At 34.7% G+C, this 27434-nt stretch overlaps 2 protein-coding genes across 2 annotated transcripts in view; one reads left to right on the top strand and one right to left on the bottom strand.

Annotated features, from left to right (window-relative positions):
- LOC127862967 (beta-1,3-galactosyltransferase 1-like) overlaps positions 1 to 27434 on the bottom strand; it is a 91089-nt gene that overhangs the window by 48651 nt on the left and 15004 nt on the right. The gene's annotated exons all lie outside the window — the stretch shown is intronic.
- Positions 14253 to 15625, top strand: LOC127862969 (uncharacterized). The gene has a single exon (XM_052402246.1). The coding sequence runs from the start codon at positions 14457 to 14459 to the stop codon at positions 15348 to 15350; it is 894 nt and encodes a 297-aa protein (XP_052258206.1). The 5' UTR covers positions 14253 to 14456; the 3' UTR covers positions 15351 to 15625.

Raw genomic sequence — 27434 nt, 5'->3', positions numbered from 1 at the left:
GAAAGTCAGGCCCTTTTCTCAAATCAGAAAAAAAGCCATGGTATAATATTGGTTACTAAAGAAACTTTAATAGACCACAAACAAGGACCATTGGTTTATATTGTTATTTGTTGTGAAACCACTGTTTTATTAACATGCATAATCTGAATTCATATGGATCTAATCAACATTAGTAATAACATAAAAACAAAAAACATAAATATATACCTCTATTAATGCATTCACTTTGTATTGATTATGCAAAAATAAATCTTAAATGGTTTGTTCTAGGTCGTTAAGAGAACAAGCTTTATGTAAACACCACTGAATTAAGCAAAGGCTCAATCCCTATCACTGCAGTTGTAATATTAAACTTGCTGCATAACAACACCTTCTGTGTCGTTCAATGGTGTTCATGGTCTTCAAACACAGAATCGCACCTATAAACTGGTAATAATCTTTTGGCGAATCCGTTTCAAGTCTGAAAAACAATTGACTTTTCAGACGACTTTATACAGTAACGTAAAATTGTCGTTAGTTGGACGTCTTTTTAAAGACGTCATTATTATATCGCTAAAAAGACGTTGAAGAGACGTTTATTTTACAATTTTCTCAGACGTCTTTGTAGTGTTACGTTAAAACGACGTTTTATTACGTCTTTTAAAAGACGTCATTATTATCGCGGTAAAAAGACGTCTTTTAGACGTATTTTAAAAGACATCATTACTCTCTCGCCAAAAAGACATCTTGTCGACGTCTTTAAAAAGACGTTATTATCATGTTGCTAAAAAAGACGTTGAAAGGACGTTTATTTTACATTTTTTCAGACGTCTTTGTAGTGTTACGTAAAAACGACGTATTTTTTTACGTCTTTTAAAAGACGTCATTATTATCGCGGTTAAAAGACGTCTTGTCGACGTCTTTTAAAAGACGTCATTACTATCTCGCAAAAAAGACGTATTGTCGACGTCTTTAAAAAGACCTTATTATCATGGTGCTAAAAAAGACGTTGAAAAGACGTTTATTTTGCAATTTTCTTAGACGTCTTTATAGTGTTTCGTTATAACGACGTCTTTTTTACGTCTTTAAAAAGACGTCATTATTTTCTCGGTAAAAAGACATCTTTTCGACGTCTTTAAAAAGACGTTGTTTATTTTGCGGCGACGTCGCGACCGTAAAACAACAAAATAAAGACGTCTGAAAGACGTCTCATGTTTGCTGGGTTACATTTGGTTAAGATAAGGGACTTGTTAAGTGTACCAAGGGTGTCTGGATTGATACCCTGTAAATCTTCACATAAATTATCAATACAAGAAAATTGGACAGCGTGGCAGTTCTGACATTCATATCCCCAATAAGAATTGCGACTTTAAATTTTGTGCACGTTATGTTTATTTCGTGGTCTAATTGTAGAAAATCAGTATCGTTTAACAATTCAGATTTTTCTGGCAGAACATTAAGCACAGCAAACATAATGTAATCGTCAGTGCTTATTAAAATTTGGGAAACCTTAAGCCTAAAAACGTATACAATATAAGATTTTTTAGTTTCTGTCAAATGTAGAATGTAATTTTTTTATGAAAATACCTATGCCACCAGAGTTTCTCGGGTAAGTTTGATTTCTATTTTTTGTTATAAATTTGTAATAAGGAACATCTACAATATCAGTGTTATCTAAGTGTGTCTCTGTGATACAAATAACATCATAACTATATAGAAGTGAATTAATTCTGGAAATTTGAGTCTGTGTTTCAGGCCGCGAATATTAAGAGTAGCGATTTTAAGCTCACTGTAACTCACTGTTAATATGTCCGCAATAGCGTTCCTCTCATGGTCCTACTTGAACGTGCGGTCATATCCTGCCATGGTTGAATCGCGCTAGTCTCTGAACTGTCTAAGCGCCTGTGAAGGTGACTGACCGGATGCGTCCAATCTTGTGGATATGGTACAAATGCCCGACGGCCCATTGGTGCACGCGATCGACTTTTTGATCTACCGCTGCGTTCGCAGCGAGGTCGAGGGCTGCTCAGTCGATCTGGCACGGTGTGGGGTCTTGGAGGCATCTCCGTAACTGCGCCTCGCGAATGATGAGTGCTAATTTGATAACCAGGATAGTTTTGTTCTGTTCCGCTGTCGATGGATAGTCGGTTTATTTGTATATTGCCGTGGTTCGGGACTACCCCTGTGTCGCCCATCTGTGTCGCGTCACTCGGGCTTGCTCGCGGAAAACGTGCCACTGTTCCGAAATTATTGTTTGAATTTTTCGTGTTCGGCTTTTGGGGCATGGTTGTAATATTTAGACGGTTTCCTTTCATAATAGTGTTCCAATTTGAGAATAAATCACGGATAAATCTGTTTCCAGCCATGAGTTTTGCTGGATATACAATTTGGTCTGGGTTCTGCCTGTTTAGTGATTTATATTCGGGCCTAATGGATTTACGTCCATTTCTTATTTCTTGCGGATAATCTCGGTTTACACTCTAATGGGAGTTTTTCAGTTTTGAGGCGTTGGCTTGAATCGGTTCAGTGTCAGATAATCACGGAATCTGACTATTATTAGACGCTGTTGGTTCCGTCTGGACAGTCCGAGCCTATGAGCCCCATCAATAACAATTTGCTCGTGTAGCCTCATAGTGTCACGCAGATAAGTCTTAATTTGCCCAACACTATTCACTGATGCGCTTAGGATATCCGCCGAGAATAATGGGATCTTGCTTCAGCATCAACGGACTTTTACTCAAGTAAGGTTATTATAATGTTCTATATACTAAAGATTCTTCAATTTCACTCACTTTGTAGCTGAGTTGTAGCACACCGTCAATTTTACGCCCGAAGTCGACCAGGTTTGATTCGTTTGTTGACAGTTTTGAAAATAGTAGTGACAGCTTATCTTCAACACACAAGTTTTTTAAAAATTTGATTCATCTCCGGTAACCACACGTTGTCGTTTGCTGTTTCGGAAGTCTCAGATGTATCATTTATTCTGATTGCGCTGCGGGGATCCCCTTTTCGATCTCACTCCGTTGTTTATTGTTGTTTCACACAAAACAGAAAATCGATTTTTCGTCGAAATATCATGCACATTAATGTTTATCACTTCCTCAAGGCTCTCAATATACTCCTTATTTCGTTATTAATACCATAACATATGTATCTAAGCATAAATATTGTACGTATAAACTAATTGCTCATGTAAACTAATTTTGTTATACAGGACTGTAAGTAGCATTTTGCTGGATTAAGTCCATTTATTTATTAAATGCTTTTTTCATTAATGGTCAGCATTGTTTAAACAGAATACATTATTGTGAGCATTGTTAATGTATGTCTTAATTAATCAAATGCATAAATAATAATCCTCCGGGCAGTTGTTCATCAATGTTTTTTACATAAACCGTACAATATTAGCTTCTCATGGCACTCGTGCGTTGGTTCTAAATCAACCGTATTGAAAGGGAAATGTATGCTTTATCGTTCATGAGAAAACTACTTCTTTACTCCACAGACTTAACTCATTGGGCGACTTAGGTATTTTTAATGTTGTTTTTTTTCGAAAATATTGGTATTCTTATTTTTTAAAAGGCTATCATAAATATTCTTTTACGTGCTTTCTGGTTTGAGAAAAGTTATTTGAAATTCCGCTATCCGACTGACGAATGTGCACGTATCGCCTGGCCTTCTGTGAAAATAAGCTTACATGCAGACTTGCGGACATACATGCAGAAGCACGAACGCCGCGACAGATACAACTACGTAAAATTTGGTTTAAAATTGTACATTTGTTCATTGGACTACAGTATGTACAGCAAACGATGAAACCATTCATATTTGACGATCGGATGCATCAGCAATTGGGGAAGGTAGCCTGCAATATGCCGATTGCGCTGTTTCGCTCCTTAAATGTTAGACGAGACGCATTGATTTTTCAATTAATGTTTTTTTTCTGGTATATTAATGCAACGCAAATGAAGAAATCGAAATACAATTAGATTCATATCACGTTTCACCATGTTCAACTGCAAACCGATAAACCCACATCTTACCCACGTGCAAAAGCGGGTTAATGATTTTATCGTTATCATGCACGGAATATAGTAAATAAATGATCAAATGTGCAATGTAAAATCAAAATCTTAACTCTTTATTGAGATATTCAAATTTGAAATTTGTTTCGTTAGAAAAGTCTCCAAGTGTATTTTTAAAATATAAATTTTCATATCCAAGCTATATTAATGATAAACAATATAAGTTTATTGTATTTATTTGAATACGTTCTAACACTTAAAAAAAACTTAGTTTGACATACTTACAAACCAGGACATGCATTTAATTAAGATGTAAGAACTCATAAATATAAGCATGTAGCGTTGTTATCAGAGTGCATTTAAGAAATTTCAAATGTATGTATTGTGATATCAAAGAAAGAACTTGACACGTATCACTTTTGTAATTTTTTTGCCTACTTTTTAGTTAAGTGTTACCCGCCTGCGCATAATTTTCCCACTGTTATATCCACCAAAATAAAAATAACAGTCATTTATTAGAGAACGTAAATGCTTTCCGTACTAACAGGCCGATACAGGAAAAATGTATTGTCTCCCTTTTTTTAAGTATGGCATTGACTATATCAATTATTTAGAAAACTTTAACCACAACAACTTAACGCACACACACAAACACACACACACACACACACACACACACACACACACACACACACACACACACACACACACACACACACACACACACACACACACACACACACACACACACACACACACACACACACACACACACACACACACACACACACACACACACACACACACACACACACACACACACACACCACACACACACACACACACACACACACACACACACCACACACACACACACACACACACACACCACACACACACACACACACACACACACACACACACACACACACACACACACACACACCACACACACACACACACACACACACACACACACACACACACACACACACACACGCGCGCGCGCAACACTATATGGGGAGAATATAGTTGCTAGTTTGTACTTCCGTTTTTCCGTACTTCCGTACTTCCTTCCGTCACATTTTTGTTACAGTTTCCAATAGCGCCTTCAATATTTCACCGATATCTTACATATTTGGCATGCAGGTACCTTGCATGGACCTCTACCTTTACATGAGGTTTGACGTCAATTGGGTCAAGGTCACGGAGGCTATTAATTAGATTTTTCATCAAAGTTTTGTGACAGTTTTTCATAGCGCCTTCAATACTTTACCGATCTCTTAAATATTTGGCATGTAAGTACCTTGCATAGACCTCTACCTTTTGATTAGGTTTCAGGTCACTGGGGTCACATGGTCGAGGTCACCAAGTCTAATAATAGATTTTCCATCACCATTTTGTTACAGTTTCTCATAGCGGCCTTCAATATTTTACAGATCTCTTACATATTTCGCATTTAGGTACCTTGCATAGACCTCTACCTTTTGATGAGGTTTGACGTCACTGAGGTCAAGGTCACCGAGGCTAATAATAGAATATTCAATGTCACACGTTTTGTTCCACAAAATTAACCCATATGTCGAAAAAGCATCATTGGGGAGCATCCATCAGTTTTACTGATTTCCTTGTTCAATTCAGTGCAAAAAAAAAAACACAAATTGTTTCCTTGTTTTGTGTCTGTTCTGTTGAATTTCCTTGCAATAAACTTTCATAGCTTGAATCATATTTTATCACATGCTATACCTTGTTTTCAATAAAATACAGACATTACGCATTTTGTTTATATTACTATGTGTAATACAACATTTTTAAGCGTTTTTATTGGCTACTAAATCAATAACTTACCAATCGCATGGCTTTATTTTGGTGAAATGACTTCGTCAACATGAAATGACGACAGGAGAGTAAACAACTTTTAGATCTACGTGAATTTGTTTGTTAAATTAAAGGGGCCTTTTTAGTTTTGGGTAAATTGACGAAATTAAAACAAATTGTTTCAGATTCGCAAATTTTCGTTGTAGTTATGATATTTGTGAGGAAACAGTAATTCTGAACATTTACCATGCTTTAAAATATCCATTACAATCATCTGTTGACGATTTAAAAACCTGAAAAGTATAAGGCGTTGCAACGCCATACGATTGAATTATTTGGAGAGATCCCTTATTGTCGTTATATTTTGTTAAACTATGAGGATTGCTTATATAAAATATAAAATACATCATTCATAGTGTGAGCAGGAATGGCCGAGTGGTCTAAGCGCTATACTTTCTCTCCAGGGGTCAGTGGTTCGAGCCGGTTAGAGGGTTACTAATTTTCTTTCTTTATTTTGTTTATTTTTTTAATGGAGTTTTTTTTTTATCAAATATCATTTTATGACAAATGTTTACATTTATCAATATAAATCATTTTATGACAAATTTCAATACATTCCCGAATCTGTGAAAAGGTCTCTTGAAGATGTATTTTATATAGTTTAAAAGCGTGTGATAATCAAAGCGCTGAAGGTGCTGCAGTTGTTCGCTCTTTTAGTGTATGCAATAGCAGTCAGAGGAAATGAAGTTCGACCTTTTATATTAAGCAAATCGAAAGGCCATGAAATGTAAACATAAATATTATTTCACTAAAATTGTCTACAGGGTCGAGATTTTGCTTCTACAGGGGCTAGATATTGCTTCTTCGGGGTGAGATACATCAAACACCTCAGAAGAGAACAATTGAATTTACTAGACTAACGAAAATTTGAGTTATAGTTGTAATTTACAGCTGGTTTAGTTGTTATTGAACGATTTTGAATTTTGAGTACCCGAGGCTAGAAACCCTACCAGTCCAGTATGGTATCCACCAACCAAACTAAATGCTTTCACAGCCTCACCATCTACTTAATCGTACAGTCTCTTACAATGCGATACATTCCATATCGCATATTATCAAGGTCAGTGCGCGGTAAGTGTGTCAGGAAATAGCCCTAACAAAGCTATGGCATATGCTAACGCGATACAACAAACATCGTTCGGCGTATGCTAACATTTCATGCACACTAGGGTACATCAATAAGACACGTGCACTTTACTAGATACTGAATGTGCTTAGACCATTAACATGATAGTCATCTTTTTTAGTACATTTAATAAAAAACATTCTATAAACTTAACGATTGTACTAATCATAATAAAATTGATTAACGATACTGTAAATAATATATACACCAGTCAAATAGTATGGCAAACAACTCAAACATTTATGTAATGAACGCGCGCGTATACATATGTAAAATATGTATGTGTGATTCATGATAGTGCGGTAACCAAATGCTTTTATTGCATTTTACACATAGTATTTGTGCATTTTAGCTATGGATAAATTATAATCAATATATACTTTTGATAAAAACATATTAAAATCTAGCTAAACAGCTCGTACAGATATGGGTGGGATTCAGTTTACATTTATGAAAAAAAACATCCGCAACATAAGTCACAACAATTTTAATTGACCCACTGTTAACACGCTTGATATATTAAAGCTGAAAAAACAACTGTACAAACGGATGTTATTTAAATTCCTAGACTGTTTTACCATACGCCTATATCCTGTATCAATAAACAAACAGCCAAACAACGTATACCCTGTAATGAAATCCCAACATCGAATTTAAATCGCTACAATTTTGGCTTTGTAATATTTATTTTAATTTTTCAGTAAATGTTTTTTTAAAGTATGAAGTTTAAAAGAATCTTTTTCTATCATACCTTAACATGGAGTACGAGCTTGGTAACACATTCTTCTTACATGCTTGCAGACAATTTGCTGATAATGCACTTGTATACAATGTCAGCGTAATGTCTGTATTAATGTCGAGCTTATTGATCAATGTCTCTATCACACAAACATATAAAGTCAAAATCTGTGCATGATTGCATAGTTGTAGGAAATCAAGTGAAACATAATATCAATGAAATCTTTTTTTATTCAATCAGTACATGGTCATTAAAGAACATGTTGGACGGTGTCCTTAGCTCCAAATAACAGAAAGGTTTCGGTGTCTATATGTAACAATGATTTTTTCATTCTCTCGTTCTTTCTCTAGGTCGGTTGGTGGAGGTTTCAGAACTTACTATTAAATTTGAACTAATCTCGCGTTGCAATTAAGGATTTCAAAATGAATGGCTGCAAATATAAGCCTATTTTAGAATGTGTGTCGCTCAAACTACCAGATAGAGCCTGTCAATGTTAAATCATTAAATTTAAGGTGACGCATGACTAGCCCAACCTCTTACTGCTCATTGCGTATTGTATGCAATATCATGAACTTATAATACTCTGCTCCTTTAAATGCTTGGAGGGTTTAAACGATTAATATACTCTTTTTTATTTCACCAGATTAAACGTGAGATGCGCACATTCCCCATACGTTTTAGATGAGTCAATCACATGAAAACAACTATTAAGCACATATTTATGTAAAAGCGTCATTACCAAACTTCAAAAGCAAGGACATTTAATGTGATGACAATCATCAAAAACAAATTAAATATTTTACATCCTAGTTTATTGAAGCATACATTAATTCGTTTACTCTCAATTAACTCATTTTTCCGTTACCAAGCACGTAAAGTCCCAAGCTCATTAAAATAAAATCCTTACATTCACTCAACGATTTTTCGTTGTAAGCCGGATGTTATAAAAGCGTCAGATCGGGGATAATTTAAAATTATAATATTGAAACAATAGCTATGGATTCTTCGAATCAAATACCTCAGTTTTCTCGAGTTTAACATAATTATATATGTATATTGTTCTTGAGCGAAGCTCATGTTTCACTTTAATTTTGTGATATGTGCAAAAATGATTGCAACGCCTATCTGAGAAAGTCGTGTACTTCATATTCATAATGCTTACATTAATAAATGTAATGCTACATACAATATACGTTGGAACGTTCAACTGGTTTCTCGTGTTATTTTTGTTGTTGTTGTTAATGTTGTTAAATGCCTTTTAGGCCACTTTTAAATATTAATAAAAACGTACAGCAATTGTACAACATAGACCAATAACTGGTGCAATTTTATTTTGTTAATGTTCACAATTGTTAAGATAAATCGGGTGTTATAAGCGTGTATTACTTTAACAAGTACACACTATATTGTGGTACATGTATGTATTTCGTATAAATTAAAATCACAGTAAGCCTAACGTTAGTGTTTATTTATTTAATTTCTTTGTAAAACTAGTAGTGTACCTTCTAAAAAACTCGGATTTTGTAAATTATTTGTCAATATTTCTATAAACAGCGCATGGTAACGATCTTATAAGTTTTTATAAAATTAAAAAAAATATGATCCTGGTAAGCTAAATATTGCGACTTGCTTTGAAGATTTAATTTTGTGAAAAACTGATAAGGCCAAAACAAAATAATGTTGTGGTTCAGGTTACGGGCCAAAAAATATTAGGGTAGGTAGGTAGGAAAAACATTTCATTTTCTTATTTTATTTTATTTTGTTGAACGGCTTTTTCCAATACATACATAGGCAATCTAGCACAAAAACCATTTAACTGCTGATAAGGATGAATGACCAATACATGGCTTCAACTTGGCTGTAGCCTTGCATTGACATTTTTATCCATATCAAAAAGAAACTTCAGAAAACTTTTTATATAGAGAAAAATACTGTAAATGTTGATGAATAATAACCCGAAAATACTTTGAAAAACATAGCTTAATTACTAAGGCTAATACCTTTTTGATAGTCATTCCTAAACTGAAGGCTTTAAAAACCCTGAACTCAGGAGCATGGTCGCACTTTTTATGTAAAACATTAAATAAAATTGACGAAGAAGATGATTTCTAAATTGTGTCGCAGAAGCTCTATGCATTTAATACGTAAAGCGCCTCCCCGATGAGTCGGAGTGAGTAAACTAGGGCTGGCCCAAAATTTCTCTGAGCCAACTTGTTTCCGTCTTTCGGTGCGCAAAAATTGGTTTTGAAATAATTATATATATACTATCAACTTGCTTATATTTCTTTTTAATGACAACAAGGGCATAGTACATATCATAATATAACATTCAGTTTTCAATATAGAAATAATTAGTATGGTTCTTGTCATGGTACAAACATAAGTTATTTTATAGATGTACATTTAATAGTGGTGTCGATGGTCCCAAATTTGAAATCCTGAGAATTAGGCTGGGGGTATTGGAACCGCAGCCGCAGGAACCCAACAGGAATTAAAGGCAGTGCCCCTCCACCCCATCAAAAGCCCATACTAATTGTGCTTTTTTATAGTCTTTCCAATTGTATTTTCAGGTGAATACAATTCGAAATATTATAAACCACACCGTCGTTTCACTGCATGTGTATTCGTCATTCTATTTCTTCTATAAAGAACTTCAAAAATCAATTATAATGGACGAAAAACATAATGTATCCGAAAACGACAGTATGAAAAATTGTACGCGTTTTGCGCATAAAATAGAATGTGCATATCGTTTTTGACAGCAGAAAATGAAAACCAGAAACCTTGCAAATATCGAATTGGGTTGATAAATTGCTTTACACTAGCACATTTTGTGGGTAAAAACAACTTAATTATCACCTTTTAATTTCAAACGTTTATCGGCAGAAAGGTGTTACATCATCGAGATAGAACTAATTATTTAATTATCGTCCATTAGTCGATGGATTGATAGTCATGAGAAAGGTGTACAGTAATCAGCTTAAAAATAATGTGTTTATTGTTACGCTTCTTTTCATTTGTTTATCTTTAATTACGACGTTTGCCATCGGCCGCTATATTGTTTGCGGACGACAGTATCAACTGTGTATTCCGAGTAAACAGTGTATGCGCATAAATGACCCATTATTATGTGTGAGCAAACTCAATGCTGATTGGCCAGCTACCACGTGCACTTCAATAACAGTAAGGTCAAGCGATGTTTAATGCTCTGGTGCAGACTGGTTTTCGTTTTTTGTTGAAATTGCGAACACTTTCATTGATAAAAAGACAAAATATTGTAAACCAGTATGTATTTAAATGGCGGATGTTTTCATTGAAATTTTACGAGATGTTAGCATTTCGCAAATCAGATTTTTCTTGAGCCGAATTCTCAATACTTTTGCAAATGGCTGAAATGGCGAACGACAACGCGAGCCTCACCGGACGAGGCTAACGGTGCGGTGCGCTCGTAAAACGCACTCCGTTAAAAAAAGTCGGCGTGGCTAAAAACCGTTCCTCCGGAGTCCTGTAGGCTATAGTTTTAGTTTTACCGCGATTTTTTTCTTTTGGCTTTTAATTTCGAATAAAATGTTGTAGGGTCGCAGCAAAATAATAGGCTCGGTCGGGTAACCGTAACCACAACATTATTTTGTTTTGGCCTAAAAAGTCTATGTTTCCTCAAGATATAAAGTTAAATTTCCAAAACCACTTAAAATCGTGATTAAATAACTAAACACCAACGCATGAACAACCCTGAATAGTAAAATGACACTACATAAAATTTAAGGGTAAACGTAAGGTATGCAAGTAAAATATGTAAATTCTCTCGCAAAACTGTGCATTAAACTTAATGGAAATTTATATTAAGAAGATAATATTGTAAAACCATACAATTTCGTGTGGTACGAATTTTTGTGGATTTCGTTGTGCCGCTGAACCACGAATTCAAGTATCAACGATTATTTTTACATTTTTAATCCGAAATCGGTCCTTTCCGAATGACATTGCCGACATTCTCTATTGTTTTCGGTTATCTGAGATATTTGATTGAGATATGCTAGGTAATACAATATGTTGTTTTCTTGATAAGTGTTTGGGTAATAACACTTTTTAAATCAAGCACGGAATTCAAACTGTACTTCAACGATTGTTCTCTTTTACTTGACGTCGTCAAATTAACAGTTTTCAGATTTATCACATATGTCAATTAGTGCCAATTTAAGTTAAAAGAGACATTACGGTTTTCACACGTGTATTTTGGGGACCTTACTACTCAATTGTTACTACTAGGGGACCGATTGAGCAGAGAATTGCAAATTTGTTGATGATGATGATGATGATGATGATGATGATGATGATGATGATGATGATGATGATGATGATGATGATGATAATAATGATGATGATGATGATTATGATCGAGCACATTCTTAACATAACCTGAACATTATTAAAGCAGTCAAATACTTATCGTTAACCGTTATTAACAGATTTCTTCTAAATAGCAAGTAAATGGTAATCGATGTTTTACCTTATTTTTTATTTCAATTGAAACAGCTTATCCTTAATGGTCTTTATTACAGGAATTCAGAAAAAAGGACAAGTATGTTCGGTGCAGGCTCTAACCGTCGACTAACGGACAATAAACTGTTTGGCTTCAATCACTAAATGTCACCCCAACCCAAACACACTCTGTACACACAATGCGATAATTAAGAAATAATTCGTGTACGTTATAGTTTGTTGTCGAATAACCCACGGCCGGAAGTTTAGATGCGTAGGGATTAAATCACGAGTGCGAAGCACGAGTGATTTGAAACCACGCATCTAAACTTCCGGCCGTGGGTTATTTGACCACAAACTATAACGTACACGAATTATTTCGATTCTAACACGATTTTTACTAAAGATTTATAGAATGTATCTTATTTTTCTTGCATACTATTTTATGTGAAGCTCCGCCCATAAAAATAGCTTTCGGCTGTTCTGTCGATCAGATCTCCGCCCTCAATAACAGCCAAACTGGATGGAAAAAACCCATTTCATTTCTCACGTTTGGTTAACTAAGAACAACAACTTGCGTAAACTAACATGTTTTCATTGTACTCTTTAAATTAACGCAAGAGTGTTGAATCTACAAGACAACAACTCCGATTCGAACTTCAGCCATTTCAGTATCGAAGCAGCAGACGAACACCGTGGGAAATTGGGTCAAGTTTACGCATTTCTGTTCATAGCGTAGATCTAGTATTTTGTCACGTGACTTTCATTCATAAAAAACCGGATTATTACGCTGGTGGAAAATGTATCGGCATGTTTTGTTTAGCTACAGCGCGTGCTTTCAGTGTATAAGCTCCGCCCATAAGTTATTGCAGAATAACCCACGCTTATTTTCCTTCTTTGTCTATAGAAAACAAGTCACGTGCCGTGTTAGAATTATTTATAACAACAACAACAAAAAATCGAGTATTATCAGTATAAGTTTGTATATGGCTGCAGCTATCGACAAAAACTCAGGATCGCGATAATTTCAAAGATACAAACTTCTTTAATTTTGTTTACCCAACATCATTGATTGAAAGACGATTATCTTACTTTCATCATTAGTTATTCACAGGCGTTGTTGAGCGGAAATGTAAGAGCGTTGAATAATGAAAAAGTCAGCAAATAGACGCTACATGAAGCGTTTTGAATTTCTGCTTATAACACATTCAAAACCAATTTTCTTCTGAATTATATGACACTTAATCAAATTTAGTTTGAAGTGTGTTATACTTGCGGACTGAAGTAAACGCCATTGAACGTTGCTCACACGTCAAATATATTCGATCACCTCGTCTGCATTTAACCTGTAATCGAATCGACATATATTACAATAATTATGATAGACTATATCTGTGATTAAAAATCTCTATATAGTTGAGCATATGCCATGTTTTGATTTAAACATTTAAATATTTATTTTGCTATTCATATTCATCATGTTACCAATATAATACAATACAAACATACTAGCAACTTTCAACAAAATATGCTTTAACAAAATGAATGCAAAGTGTTAATTGACAGAATTGAGAAAAAGTTGCGCATATGCCATGTTTTCTGAAATAAGTGAAGTTATGGTGGTTTGCTACGGCACTCGAGTGAGTGTTTTATACTAGCAATAGTTAATTTCTTTGTAACGCATTGCTGTAGATTAATGAATGTTTGTGATTTTCGACTGTTATTCAATCTTATAAAATAACTTTTTTTTTGACTGGTGAATTTTTGTATTAATATTTTATTTTTGTGACAAACAATAATATAAAATTATCGCTTGATACTATGATCGAAAATAATCAATATAAAGCCCAGTCATGATCTATTTAATACTTTAAATATCTTAATAACGCATGCAATTTTGTCAAATACTTGTTGAGTGCGATTCGTAAACCGACCTATAACTTTACACGTATTACCACTTTTTGTATATACTTTAATGAGGTATTGGATTATGGAATGTGGGTCAATCGGGACGACACCCTTATATTCATTGTCAGTTTTTCAAAACGTTGTTAATAAAAAATGTCAGGGCGTTGAATTATGCATGGATCTAGTAAAATATCTGCGCGGAGGTTGTATTTGAAGGCTTTGAAGCGTATCGAATGTCTGGTTTAAATCAAATTACATTGTAAGTGTGTTATACTTGTCGACTGATGTACAAGCCATCGAACGTCTTGTTTCATTCAAAATGTTTGCGTTGCGCACAAACTCGAAGTCGTTTATTGTGGGATTCTGTACTTGTGCATTTCTCTTTTTCTTCGTGATGATGGTTTTAAGGATTCAACCGGGCAGTGTGTATAGCTCAACAAACCCACTACGGAATTCGAACCCAATCGCCTGTAAGGCAGATGATAATGAATCTTCAAACAAAACAGCAAATTCCGCGGGGACAGCCAGCGATCACGCAGGGAAATTCAGCGATCGCATTCAGAAGGTAATGATTCATGGAAACGGCAGTTATAATTTGCGCCCAGACCTTCGTAACAAGGATTCTTTTTCGCAGTATGGGCAAGATAAGTACATTAGCAACCTCACTGAGGGGAAAAGAAACGGGTTTTTTATTGAAATCGGAGCGCATGACGGACAGTCACTCTCGAACACATTACTACTCGAAATGAAGAATAACTGGACGGGACTTTTAATTGAAGCCAATCCCAACATGTTTCCTCTCATAGCTTCTGTAAACAGAAATTGTTATGCTATTAACTGTTGCCTAGGATATACAAATACGTCCTTGACATTTACGCTTTACGGGTTTCTTACCAGTGCAGATGTTGTCATAACTGCACAGCACAGGAAAAGAATGGGAGGCGCAAATGAAAAAGTAACAGTTGAATGTTACAGCCTCTTGGATGTTCTGAACGTGATTGGAACTAAAAAGGTGGATTATTTCTCATTGGATGTTGAAGGCGCGGAATTGTACATCCTGGAGGCCATAGACTGGAATCAAATTGACATCGATGTCTTCACCATAGAAACGGATCAACACAGAGACAAAATAATGTCGTTCATGAAAGATCATGGATATAAATGGCTTAAACAATTGCAAGGAGATGACATTTTTAGAAAACGACGCGACTAACAAACATGACATTTAAGCAAAAAATGAGTATAATTACGGTGACAGAAGGTGTTATTCACATACTCGAGAGGCTTTGGTGATATTTTGATCACCTTGTGAACATAATGATATGTAGGCAGTTTAGCAGATAAAACATGTTGAACCTTCTTTATATTAGAGTGCGAATACTCTACTTGTATTATGCTCGCCATAATAACGTACATTTTGCATGTTTGAGTCTAAACAATAAAAAAACATTACCGATTATACGTTTTTATGTAATCTGTTTAATATAAACATTTTATTCTTCATCTATAAATATCAGATATATGTATTTTTCTCTTTGACCGCAACAGTATCCAGATTAAGTTTGCAAATCCAGATTATTTGCAAACTTATTTTTTTTATTTATTGAACAATTGTTATGAAATTTTGCATATTTGTAGGGGGCATTGTGTACATACATATAATTGAAAAAAAAAAGTTAAAATGTTTTTAGAAAGTAGAGTTATTTGATGATAAAGTTGCCATCCCCCGTGGGATCCCAACGGGGGTTTGGTTCCCCCGTTAAGAATTGCAATTTTCCAACGGGAGATTTTTCCAGACGGGAGAATTTTACCTATATTTTACAAAAAATGTAATTTAAATGTTATGCTTTGTTTTCTGTTTAAATGTTTACAAATACACATGCTGAAGTCATAATTGTAAGAAATAAGTACTTAAATAAGAAAATAAAGTGTTTGTAGATTTTCTTCCCCCGTTGGAGTTTTACGGGAGCTCCCGTGAAACTCCCATTTCCATTAAACATCCGTGGGAGGTTTGACGGGGGACCCCGTCAATCCCCCATTGTCAATAAAATCCAACGGGTGTTTGACGGGGGACCCCCGTCTAACTCCCATTTAAAAAGAACTCCAATGGGACTTTTACGGGGGGGGGTGTGGGGGGGGGGGTAGGAATCACAATTCATTTAACAGTTAATACACATAGCAATATACTACATTGTATAAAGACACCAAACTTTATTAAATAATTGATGTTTTCTTTTTAAGGTGTCGGAATCAAATAATAATTTTTGAGTTTTCTTAAATCAGTACCAAAATTTACGTTGAATATAATGTCCTTTTGGTAAAAGATTAGACCCCGATATTTCTGTATAGATGAATATAAAACGTTCCGACCATAATTTTGCAACACTCACTGTATATATAAAGTGACTTGTCTCGAAAATATATTGCATTTACCTTTTGATAATCCAAACGTTGCTTTTATCCATTACTGTGATGATATATACAATCCAGAAAGACAATAACATTGGAAGCATAATTATTGTCATTCGGAATTGTATTTCTTTTGCTGTTTATTCCCGTGTAACAGTTTTGGAGGTTTTTTTTTCCTAGAAATTTAGCTTGCAAACATTTTCGGTGCAATGTCGTACCTTAGTGTACCGGTTACATTCCACAAGTTGTTTTTTTACACAAAATGCCTGAATAGGGCAGTGTGTTAGGTTCATTGTTTTGTTATTGTAGTTGTTTGTTTTTTATCTTTCACAACACCGTGCACTGGGAGCGTTATTAGCAGAGACATGCGGGAGTCTTCTTGAAACATACTGTACTGGCTAGTTTCAAATATGGGACACAACACCACTTCTCCAATAGAATCGATGATGTTTAAATACATTTGAGTTATATTTGCAGTTTCAGTTATTAACTGTTTTGTTTTCTGATAAAGATATGATATCCCAGACGTTAGTTCCTGTGCTGTCTTTTTCCCTCTAAACAAACAGACATATAACACCAAGGACTTATATCACTTTTCATTATTGTGTATAAAATACAAAATACCACACACAACTGAAATATTTGATATAACCCATATAAGCAGTATGATTTCCTTTCTAAATGTAATAAAAACTTAATTTTCAATCATGAACTAGTAGTTTCAGGAAAACAGGAAACCAAGAAAAAATGTGAAACCAACAAAGGCATAGAATTGTGAGAAATATGCAAGCCAGAGTTCTCGACTTATGATTGTTGAACGCTGCACTTCTATACACCACAACCTACCTTTGTTCGAAGTTTGATGTAAATGGGTCTTATTGTAATTACGTTATGACCCGGACAATAAAAAAGTGAGATAAATAAAGTAATGAAGGGGCTATAGCTATAGTTCTTGTGCACTGAACTTCTCATCAGTGAGATCTATCCATATATGCATGTATGAAGTTTCATGTGAATAGGTGATATAGTTAAAGACTAATACTCCGGACAAAGTACTGGAAGCTGCCCGACCCCAGGCATGACATAATTAATCCCTTAATATGGACTCCATTGGTCATTGTCGACTCGGGTACTACTTACGTGTACCCCGGGTACTCTTAAGTATACTTACATGTACCCCGGGTACGGTAAATATACTAAATCGTACCCGGTCGATATAAGACTGTACTCGAGTTGTATTCCCGCCTAAAATCCTATGTCGTAAAACGCGCTACCGATTATCTTAAACAAACTTCTATTTAAAAAAAAACTGCCTCAACATGCTTTGTGAGTATGAGTTTCGATAATATAGAGGCCATTTTACAGAAAATTGACATAAATATGAATATATTTAATTTAAAAAAAGATGTGTTTGTGAAACACAATGTCCCCCTATATGACGTTTGACCTTGAAGGATGACCTTGACCTTTCACCACTCAAAATGTGCAGCTCCATGAGATACACATGCATGCCAAATATCAATTTGCTATCTTCGTGAAACACAATGTCCCCCTATATGACGTTTGACCTTGAAGGATGACCTTGACCTTGTGAAGGATGACCTTGACCTTTCACCACTCAAAATGTGAAGCTCCATGAGATACACATGCATGCCAAATATCAAGTTGCTATCTTCAATATTGCAAAAGTATTCATAAAATAAGCGATTTGGGCCACATATATTTGACCTCTGACCTTGAAGGATGACCTTGACCTTGACCTTTCACCACTCAAATTGTGCAGCTCCATGAGATACACATGCATGCCAAATATCAAATTGCTATCTTCAATATTGCAAAAGTATTTATAAAATAAGCGATTTGGGCCTCATATATTTGACCTCTGACCTTGAAGGATGACCTTGACCTTTCACCACTCAAAATGTGCAGCTCCATGAGATACACATGCATGCCAAATATCAAGTTGCTCTCTTCAATAATGCAAAAGTATTCATAAAATGAGCGATTTTGGCCACATATATTTGACCTCTGACCTTAAAGGATGACCTTGACCTTTCACCACTCAAAATGTGCAGCTTCATGAGATACACTAGCATGCCAAATATGAAGTTGCTATCTTCAATATAGCAAAAGTTATTGCAAAATGTTTAAGTTGGCGCAAACAGACAGACCAACAGACAGACCAATAGACAGGGCAAAAACAATATGTCCCCCACTACTATAGTGGGGGACATAAAAATAGCCGACAACGACCGATTCAGCTTTAAATTTCCCGCGTACGTTTTAGTATATTTACCGTACCCGGGGTACATGTAAGTATACTTAAGAGTACCCGGGGTACATGTAAGTAGTACCCGAGCCGACAATGACCAATCGAGCCTTAATATGCCCTGTATTTGACAGACATATAAAAGAGACAAATGGAAAGGATGAAAAAAACAACACAGCAGTAATTAGTTTTATCAGAGACATAGATAACAGAGATAGGCAGCTTGCCAAATATCGGCAAACTCTCGCGCATCCAGTGGTTTTGGCGAGATAGGTTTTAACGCGCAACTGTTTGACGGTTGCAACGGTAGTAAACACGCTTATCAACATTTCTAAAACTCGCTTTCGCATTCCAGTTTTTGCGATTTGAAACAAATATGTTATGTATTATTAAAATGAGAATGTAGGGTTATGGAGGTTTCGGTAAATGACAAGTTCGGTAAATTGATTTATAGAGTAAAAGCCGTGGAGGTTTCGGTAAATTGATTTTATAGAGGAGGTATACCTACAACGAGGTGTTAATGACACCTATTATCGGCTTACAATAACATTAGGGGCATTTATTTGCAAACTGTGGATTAATTTTGATGTACATTAATTGAGTTGTTTGGCACTAATTAATTTATCGGTTTAAATGTACGGACTTGATTTTATCAAATTAGAGATGTTTGCAAAGTTTTATTATTAATTATCCAGGCTTGCAACCTATAAATATTCTAATCGATGGAGGTAAATTATATATTAAGGTCATGGTCGTTTTGTATTTTATATATGTTTTTAAACAATTAGTTGATAAAAACCTTAATTAAAGCGTATCAGTTAAAAAAATATAATAATGTGGCTCTTACAAGAGGTGGCCTCCACGTGGCAAGAGCTGGGATACATATTCATTATGTTGGCAAACTACCTCATGTTTATATAATGGTTAAGTTTCGGTGGTTTAAAATACTAAGATCAAATATGTTTGTTTCGTATATAAATAAATTTCTCGCTTCTTTTTCCTAGTAATCAGTTAAATTTTATATATTGTTTTTTCTTGTGTTTTTCTCAACCAGAAACCAGAAAGAAATAATAAAACATATAAATAAATATAACATTCAACATGAAATCATTTTTATTAAATCATATTTTACAAGAAACTTTTTAAAATAGCATTAAACTTAATTGAAGAGCTTACATTGATTCCGCCATAAATCATTATTTCTTATTACTATTATTTTACTATTATGTTATTTAAATAAAAGCACCAATTTAAAAAACAAACAACAGTATTGCGTTATTTAAATCGTAAAATTAACCAAAAATTTCCTAACAGAATTCGTTTTTCAGAGGTTGCATTTTCATTTCCCTTAATTCTTTACCTTAGGCATAGCATTAATTACTCTACTCAAAATTAATCCACAGTTTGCAAATAAATGCCCCTAATGTTATTGTAAGCCGATAATAGGTGTCATTAACACCTCGTTGTAGGTATACCTCCTCTATAAAATCAATTTACCGAAACCTCCACAGCTTTTACTCTATAAATCAATTTACCGAACTTGTCATTTACCGAAACCTCCAGCACCCGAGAATGTATGCGGTATTATCACTCAACGGTAATGTGTCAATTAAAATAAATCACATGCCGCATTGTTTTATTAAGCGATTTTATCTGGCTCCAGTTTGAAAAAAAAACAATGCTTACCGGTATATAAAGATGGCCTTTGTAATGAGATAAAGGAGCGATAAGAATCTTACGACAAACAACTAATAATAGGTTGTTTTAATTAGGTTTTTGTTTTTCATTTTAATTGCATTTTTCAAATTTGAATAATCCGAATGCCATTTACCTGTAGTATAATTTGAATAAAGCTCTGAACAAGTTTTTCTTCTTATGGAGAGAATCTGTTCTTGGTCTGCTCTAATCTGCTGTTTGTGTTCTTTGCTCTCTTAAATTACCGCTCAATTCAATGCACAATTTTACCAATAAGAAATAACATTACAACCTAGAGTATATGTATAGAAATCTTCAGACCTGTATACTGTGCCATTCTCCGATATTTAGCATATCGATCAAGTTATTAAGTGACTTTTCTGTTTTTCTTCAACATGTCTTAGGCGGATTTTGTGTCATGGGGTGACGAGGATGAACATTGTGATAGTGAATTTGTTGAGGACATTAATCAGTCCGTTGTGTATGAGTGCCCAGAATGCAAAAAGTTAATGAAAAGAACATATGGATTCCATGTGTTGTTAAAAAGCACAATCAAAACGTTAAAAGTAAGTCCCCTTATGTACATAATGATAAACTAAATGAAATGTGTTCCGGCTTCTACAGAGGAGCTTATGCAACCATTTATGTGATACAGTCTCTAAGTAAACCTCTGTAGTAACAATTTTAGTCTGTGCAATAAAAGAATGCATGAACATAGTTTTTACAATTTAATGATATTTCATCAAAACTTCATCATTCATAAACACATATCAATACACCTGGCATAAAAAAATAAGCAATTTATTACACGTATTAAGCAAGTTGTTGATATTACAAAATTAATAACATATCGGGAGAAAACAGCTAATATTCTGCAGAGATGCAGGCAACAAACATGTAAGCATAAGAGCCATTATCGTATGGGGCAGAAAATTCATAATCACATAAGAATTTTTCATCATGGAGATTGGACTATAAATGCGACTGAGAGTGTTAACATGTTTTTACCATAGTCATGTAAGGAAAAAAGCCCCGCCCCTTGGTGGCCATGTTTTTCATGATATCATTGGGACACTCTATAGAGTGTTAAAAAGGTTTTTCGAATCCCGGACAATCGCTCCTACGGACAATCGCTCCTACGCTAAATTTGACAAGGCGGACAGTCGCTCCTACGATGTTTTGACAGGGCGGACAGCCGCTCCTACGATGTTTTGACAGGGCGGAAAGTCGCTCCTACGATGTTTTGACAGGGCGGACAGTCGCTCCTACATTATTTTGCCAACCCGGACAATTACTCCTACATTATTTTGTCAACCCGGACAATCGCTCCTACATTATTTTTGACTCCACGGCAAAACATATTATTCGCTGATCAAAGGCTTACACCTTTAATTAACCAACAATTAAAAATGCCAACCTGTTAACAGAAAGCCAATTTAACATGAGCCGATCAATTTGATTTTAATTAATTAATTTACTTACTGACAAACTATGTTACAGTTTGTCGATTCTGTAAATATAAGGTAGTTATAAGGGCACTTTGGACAATGGTTCCTACATTATTCCTATCGGGGACATTCGTTCCGATATTACATTTATTGGAATAAGTGCCATTTTGCGAATGGAATAAACATAAAAACCGCATTTAATCAATAATTGCTATAACAAAAATGGTAGTATCAATTGATAATGACCACTTTGACACCTATGATGTGCAAACCGTGCATAAAGATTACAGAATGGCGTCACATTAAAGGGGCCTTTTCACAGATTTTGGCATGTTTTGAAGTTTGTCATTAAATGCTTTATATTGATAAATGTAAGCATTAAATTTTAAAAGCTCCAGTAAAAAATCAAAAATAAAATTTAAAAAAGGAAAACAAAAGTAGCCCGCAGCAGGACTCTAAGTAAAAACGCATTAGCCAACTGAGCTATCCTGCCAAGGATACATAAGATGCGTATTTTATACCTTATATCATCGTAGTTTCACAAATTTAAACGACATCACTAGAACTTTCCAAATTATTCAATCGCTTCGCGTTGCAACGCTTAATAATTTTTAGGTTTTTAAATCGTCAAAAGATGCATATAATGACTATATTAGACCATGGCAAATGTTCAGTAATACTGTTTCCTCACAAATATAACTAAACCGAAAATTTGCGAATCTGAAACAACTTTTCTCAATTTTGTCAATTTACCAAACCGTCAAAAGATCCCTTTAAAGTGAATTAAGGTTAGTAAACAATTGGCTAGGTCATTGTTTTCACATTTGACCCATTGATTGATATGACACTGAACAATTTCTTAATCGGCATTTCTATGATTATTAAAATACGGAACGATTTTTGTATGTGTTGAATTGTAATATATTGATAAAATGTTATATGTATATGTTACAATAACACAAAATAGACAAGAACAATTATACATTGAATACAAAATTCATGAAATGCAACATGCTGGCGAATTCAAATGTACAGACATTTTCGATTTCTAATTTAAATATCTGGCTTATTTCGCATTTTTCGACACAAGTTGGCAATTTTAATTGCCGGTTAATCATAGGTGTTAGCCTTTGATCTGCGTACACTACATTTTGCCGTGGAGTCAAAATAATGTAGGAGCGATTGTCCGGGTTGACAAAATAATGTAGGAGCGATTGTCCGGGTTGGCAAAATAATGTAGGAGCGACTGTCCGCCCTGTCAAAACATCGTAGGAGCGACTGTCCGCCCTGTCAAAACATCATAGGAGCGACTGTCCGCCCTGTCAAAACATCGTAGGAGCGACCGTCCGCCCTGTCAAATTTAGCGTAGGAGCGATTGTCTGTAGGAGCAATTGTCCGGATACCAGGTTTTTCTATAGCTATATATAGACATATAAGGAAAAATGCCCCACCCCCTGGTGCCCATTTTTTTGAACCAACCGGAACCATTTTTGAACTTGCCCAAGATATCATTTTGACAAATCTTCTGACCAAGTTTCATGATGACGGACAATAAACCGGAACAATTTTTTTAACTTGTCCAAGATTTCATTTGGAAAAATGTTTGACCAAATTTCATGAAGTTTGGACAATTAATGTGGCCTCAAGATTGTTTACAAGGCAAATGTTGACGCCACACAACACGCACTCCACAACTGCCAAAAGGCGATCAAAAAAGCTCACCATTAGCACATTGTGCTCAGGTGAGCTAAAGGGCAAAAAGATAATCACTAGAAATTTGTTCCCACAAAAAATGGTTCTGGGCAACTTCCCAACCATGAACATGTTCAGTAGTGTGTCCTGCTTCATTAACACATACTTTCATCCTTAAATATGTTTTGCCATGCTTTGATCTGAATGTAAAAAAGCGAATGTCCAGGTCTCTAGCGTGCGTATTGACAATAAATTGCTTTGGATCACTTCGTTCAGTATGTAACACTCAACCCTGATAGGCACAGTGATCTCAACTTGACAGTCTCCAACGTCAGCTTAGTCTGGTTCTGTTGTTGACGATGACTAACCACACTGAGTTACTTTGTCTTCATACAATGCAGTGTTGAGAGAAGTATCATCCTCAGTTCTCAGTTATGGATTCATCCTCATTGAGCAGGAAACCATCCTCAAGCGCTGTTGGGGATGATTCATCATGTCGAGATGGCTTGTGCTTCTTCTGCACCCCATAACTCAGTCACTCCCTCCTGGGCATGGCCAAACTGAAAATACAAATGAGCATATCAGATGAACACCAAATAATATGAAATGTATTATATGCTATTCTAAATTTAGATAAAACAAGAGATGTGTTCATCAGAAACACAATGCCCCCTACTGCGCCGCAATTTGACCTTTGACCTTGAAGAATGACCTTGACCTTGAACTTCCACCACTCAAAATGTGCGGATTCATGAGATACACATGCATGCCAAATATCAAGTTGCTATCTTCAATATTGCAAAAGTTATGGCCAACGTTAATTTTTTTTCGAACGGACGGACAGACTGACATACTGACAGTTCAACTGCTATATGCCACCCTACCGGGGGCATAAAATATAAAGGCCTCATGGAATTTATAAAGAAGGCACATAAACATGCAATTTATAATGTTTCATATGTGAATTCTTTTTCTTTCTATCAGCATTTTAACCATGTTAACCCAACAACATTCAGGCTGTTTAGTTGACTTGTTACTGCATAATGTAATAATGGCAATTTCTCCATAAGATATAACAGACTACTGCAGTTGACGGCCAGTTACCTTTAAAATAGGATTTATGTGTGTTACATGAATATTGTAACTTAAAAACTCTTCCATTATACAAAATTCCTTTTCTTGTAATAGAATGAGCTTCATTTTTATAAATTCATTGTCATATTTCAGCAAATAAACACAGAAAGACAATAAACAACCAATCCACCATTTACACCACACAATAACTGGTAATAAGACAAAATGCTGTCTTATTTCCAGGTATTGTGTGGTATTTAATATTACCTGAGCTAAGACACCTTATTAAATTATCTTCCTGTATTATAAATTGATCAACAAGCACCTGTTTTAAATTAAATTCTTAGATTTAATATTCCTTGATCAATGGATTAAAATTAAATTATTAATTAAATTCTTATCTTAATTATTAAATGACTCTTGTTTCAAAACTAAATTTATAAATTAAATCATATATTAAATGATCAATTTATTAAAACTTTCCTTAACTTATAAAACTGAAGCACTTTTTTAATTAAGCACATTCTTCGATGATTTTAACTACACAAAATAAACAAACCATTATTTATACTAATTTACACAAAGTAAGATTGTGAATGAGAATGAAGTCAAATTATAAATGTTTAAATTATTATAAAAAGTTGATTTAATTGGGGAGGGCTAATCTCTTATCTGGCACCATACTGTGTCTGCCATTATAACTTTGATATACATCAAATGATATACATCACCATTCGGTGGACGGACGGACTGACCGACATGTACAAATAATCTACCCCCTCTTCTTTGAAGGGGGCATAAATATGGGAAACCATAAAACTATTGAAATCAGAAATTTGCTTATATATAAATGCATAATATATTATAGATTGATTATTAAATGAGGCATGTATTGATACGTCTTGCTTATTACAGCATTTAAACTTAGAGCAGATAATATAAAGATTTGTTAGAGAGTAAATTTTCCCCCCACAACTAAAATTTTGTACATAACATCTAACTGTATTTTTTTCTTTATCAATTGTGGATTTTAAAAATTCACTTAACTTTGTTAAAACAGAAAGAGCTTTCTCTTACATCATACATTCTCACAAGTCGTATATTTTTACAAAATGCATAAACATATTTTTGGTGTTATTTTGATGCATGTGTATTGTGTATTTATTATTTTGGTAGTTTGATGTTTAGCTGTATATGCTTATGTCGCAAATAAACTCGCTGTTCTGTTCTGTTAATTTTATAATATTGGGATTTATTGTGCTCGAATCAAAGTCAGGGGAAGTCTACACTGTGTATTAGCAACCTGCTGTGTTGATCACTATCTTATTTATGGCGCACCAAAGGGGTCGAAACTTTAACTTCTGCTCGAGCAGAAAAAAATGCTGCTCGAGCAGCATTTAATGCTGCTCGAGCAGCATATTGCTGCTCGAGCAGCAATTTACTGGTCGAGCAGCATTTAAATGCTGCTCGAGCAGCAAAATCCCTGCTCGAGAAGCATTTATTTTTAGAATAAGCCATTGAACCCGTCAGCCAATCAAATTTAAGCTTTCAAACGGACGACATAAGCTATCTCTACGGAAACGAAATAGACCGGTGTAGCGTGAATATTGTTTGATCGTGAGATCTGTCACATAAATCGGAAATCTGACGATTTTCATAGTACCCCGTGAGATTTCTTTTCAGGGCTATATCCCAGAAACTATTAATACAAGATTTCAACATGAAATTTCATGGGTGTATAATTGTCAATGAGAATAAGTGACATGAACAGTCTGACGTTACTTTTCAGGACTATATCACAGATACTATACACAATTTTAAGATGAAATTAACTGGATGTTAAGATATCATAAGGAGAGGTGTCATGCACAAAATCTATAACCCTACACTGTCTTAAATAAGAGTTATTGCCAATTGTTTGTTTTTTTATGCTGTAACTTTTAAATAAGTGGGATAAGGGTACAACCCTTCAAATAAACTTTTCTGTTAGTTCTGCACCCATCAATAATCAAAATTTATTTGGCGGGGGATATTAATTTAACGAATTTGCTTATTATTAGTCTAAACTTTGAAATGGACTTAATATTTTAAGTAGCATTGAGAATATAAGACACAACAGACTCATCAGTCATCAGTATTATGTTAGCATATCTTTAGTCGATTACTGAACTAGGGCAAATATAGTTGAAGTTTATCAGGTGGTCTAAAAGTCCTCACCGCCTAGCAGATAAGTCTACAAAGTATTTTAAAACCGGTTCTTGAACATGAAATGATAAGTCATTTCCGCCATCGCGATTATTTATTTTAAGTCAATATGTTTTGGAATCTTAAGGCACTCATTGAAAAATACATCACTACATAAATAAATATCTAGGTCAATTGTGATTCTGTCAAGCAATGATTATCATATCAATTATTATCTCCAGAGTTATTCTTTTTTATTGCACTTATCATAATCTAACCATCTGCATTATTTTTGCCAAACAGGTGGTTTTGCAATCTGAGCACCACAATCATCAATTTTTTTGTGTGGATATAAAGATTTTATAAAATTTATTATTTTAGGACCTTAAGTTTCATTGTGCTGTTCTTGTTTAGGAGATGTGTAATACCAACTGGCTACTTCTGTTTTCAGAACTAAAAGGCACAGAAGGATTTTATTAATATTTTGTTGAGTTCTCAGATTAATCGAGCCCAAAGCACTTCCTGC

The sequence above is a fragment of the Dreissena polymorpha genome, chromosome 16, assembly GCF_020536995.1.
Source record: "Dreissena polymorpha isolate Duluth1 chromosome 16, UMN_Dpol_1.0, whole genome shotgun sequence".
Lineage (NCBI taxonomy): Eukaryota > Metazoa > Mollusca > Bivalvia > Myida > Dreissenidae > Dreissena > Dreissena polymorpha.
This window is presented reverse-complemented; position numbering and strand designations above follow the sequence as displayed.